At 36.8% G+C, this 2,234-nt stretch overlaps 1 protein-coding gene across 1 annotated transcript; it reads left to right on the top strand.

Annotated features, from left to right (window-relative positions):
• Positions 1-708: 708 nt before the first annotated feature.
• On the top strand, positions 709-1,641 carry LOC141107276 (olfactory receptor-like protein COR4). The gene has a single exon (XM_073597969.1). The coding sequence runs from the start codon at positions 709-711 to the stop codon at positions 1,639-1,641; it is 933 nt and encodes a 310-aa protein (XP_073454070.1).
• Positions 1,642-2,234: the final 593 nt, after the last annotated feature.

The following is a 2,234-nucleotide window of genomic DNA, read 5'->3' as shown; positions in this document are numbered from 1 at the left end:
GATCCAAAGGGATATTGAGGATATATGGGATATTGAATCATCATAATTTTCCTATATCTATGTCTGCTGAGGTGGAATAGGTGTAGCAGGTAATGTGCTGGGTCGTCCCCTAGGTTGAAATCTGCCAATCATTTAAATAAGCCCCTCACCTAGGATCAGAAACGTCTAAGCTCACCACAGGTCCAGAGTATGTGAAAAAGTTTACCCGCTTCTTCTCTGCAGCACCAGCAGATGTCCAATGTGAGAACATTTTATACAGGGCCGTTAGGACTTTATACCATCTGATCTGGACCTTATAGCCCAATTCCTGGAATGTATTAACTATAGAGGAGGCATGTAGTGACAGTGATCATTTAAAACAGAACTTTTTTGTTTGCACTGTCTGCGGTGTATACACAATGCAGTGTACATTACTGGCCCTCTACCAGCAACTGTGGGGAAAATGGCATTGGCAGTCAACAGAAAAGCAACAGAGAAGCAACAGCTATCAGTGCTGGAGGAAAGAAACTTGGGGGTGAATCTCCCATGATGTACAAGTATGCAGTGTGCACACATACACACACATGCATGTGTGTGTTTGACCATGTCTATAACAAACTTTAAACAAATTAAATCTGTTTTATACGATTTGTAAATATGGCTACTTAGAACATATAATATGGTATAACATTAACCATTTTCTCATCATTTTTTTAGGCATCCTTAAACATGTGCGACAATGGAACAACTGTTACAGAGTTTTTCATGATTGGGTTTAGGAGTATCTCAGACCTGAAGATTCTGCTTTTCATTTTGTTATTGATTACCTACATCCTTATATTATTTGGCAACGTCTTCATCATCTTATTAGTGTCAACATGCCATCATCTCAATGTGCCCATGTACATCTTCCTGCGAAACCTTTCCTTGGCAGATGTCCTTTTCACCACCAATATTATGCCGAAAATGTTGCATGTCATACTGAAAGAAGGATCTCCTATTTCCACCACAGGTTGCTTAATTCAGTATTATGTTTACCTTGCTTCGACATACACTCAGTCTTTGATTCTTACTGTAATGGCTTTTGACCGCTATTTGGCCATTTGCCACCCGTTGCGTTACCCTTCCATCATGAATCAAAATCTTTGCTGCCACCTTGTCTACTGGCCTTGGGCAATTTGTTTTCTCCTTCTTCAAACTGAAATAGCTTTTCTGTTACAGGTAAAATTTTGTGGTTCTAATATTATTGAACATTTCTACTGCGACTTTGTCCCGATCTTAGCCATTGCTTCATCAGACACATCAACCGTAGAGACAGAAGACTTTGTATTTGGCATCCCTTTCATGTTTCTACCATTTATATTTGTTACTGCTTCCTATTTATGTATTTTAGTTTCAATTTTTAAAATGACATCTATTGCTGGTCGATGGAAAGCCTTCTCTACGTGTAGTGCCCACCTTGCCACCATCTTGATCTTCTTTGTGACTCAGATCACCATATATACCTTTCCAGTTGGGAATGAAACATTTCAAGGCAAGACAGTGAAATATCTTCTGTATACTGTTCTGACACCATTTATTAATCCAATTCTTTATAGTATGAGGAACCATGAAATTAAGAGAGCAATTCTGCAACTTTTTTTTGTAAATAATACCAAATAACATACCTAGTATTCGGACAGATTTCATGAAACAGGCAAATTCTGTTCAATTAAGAAGGATGACAGATTTACCTGAGTTTTTCTAAACTACTCTTTAATTGGCGTATTAGACAGGAAAACAACTGAATGTAAAAAATAGTAGGGATGGGCTTGAAATTTTTTTAAATTTTATTTCACTGCAAAACGCTCCCCCACACACACACACTTACTACTCTCTGTCTCTCACTACCACTAGAAAAAGCTTTCTTTGTCCCCATCAATTCTTTGGCTTCTCCCATAATAAAACCCTCCAAAAAAATTCTGAACGAGAAGTACTTTGATGACTCATATCAATGTACTGACTCCAATCAGTGTACTACATGAATGGGTGTGTTTGAAAAAAGTGATAAAACAAAAAATGTAAAAATAAAAATACTGTATATTCTTTCCCCTTTTCATATATTTTTGTTGCTATCTGAGATTTTCAGACACCAGGAAAAATAGTGTAGAAGAACAGTAAGTAACTCTAATTACTTTAAGCAACACAATCTTGTACCCAGTGTTAAAAGTTGCTATTTTGTCTCTATTTTTTTCTTATTGTCTGAAAAAAATCAA

This window comes from Aquarana catesbeiana, linkage group LG09 (genome assembly GCF_042186555.1).
Source record: "Aquarana catesbeiana isolate 2022-GZ linkage group LG09, ASM4218655v1, whole genome shotgun sequence".
Taxonomy (NCBI): Eukaryota; Metazoa; Chordata; class Amphibia; order Anura; family Ranidae; genus Aquarana; species Aquarana catesbeiana.
The sequence above is the reverse complement of the archived record's forward strand: the minus strand, read 5'-3'. Positions and strand labels throughout refer to the sequence as shown.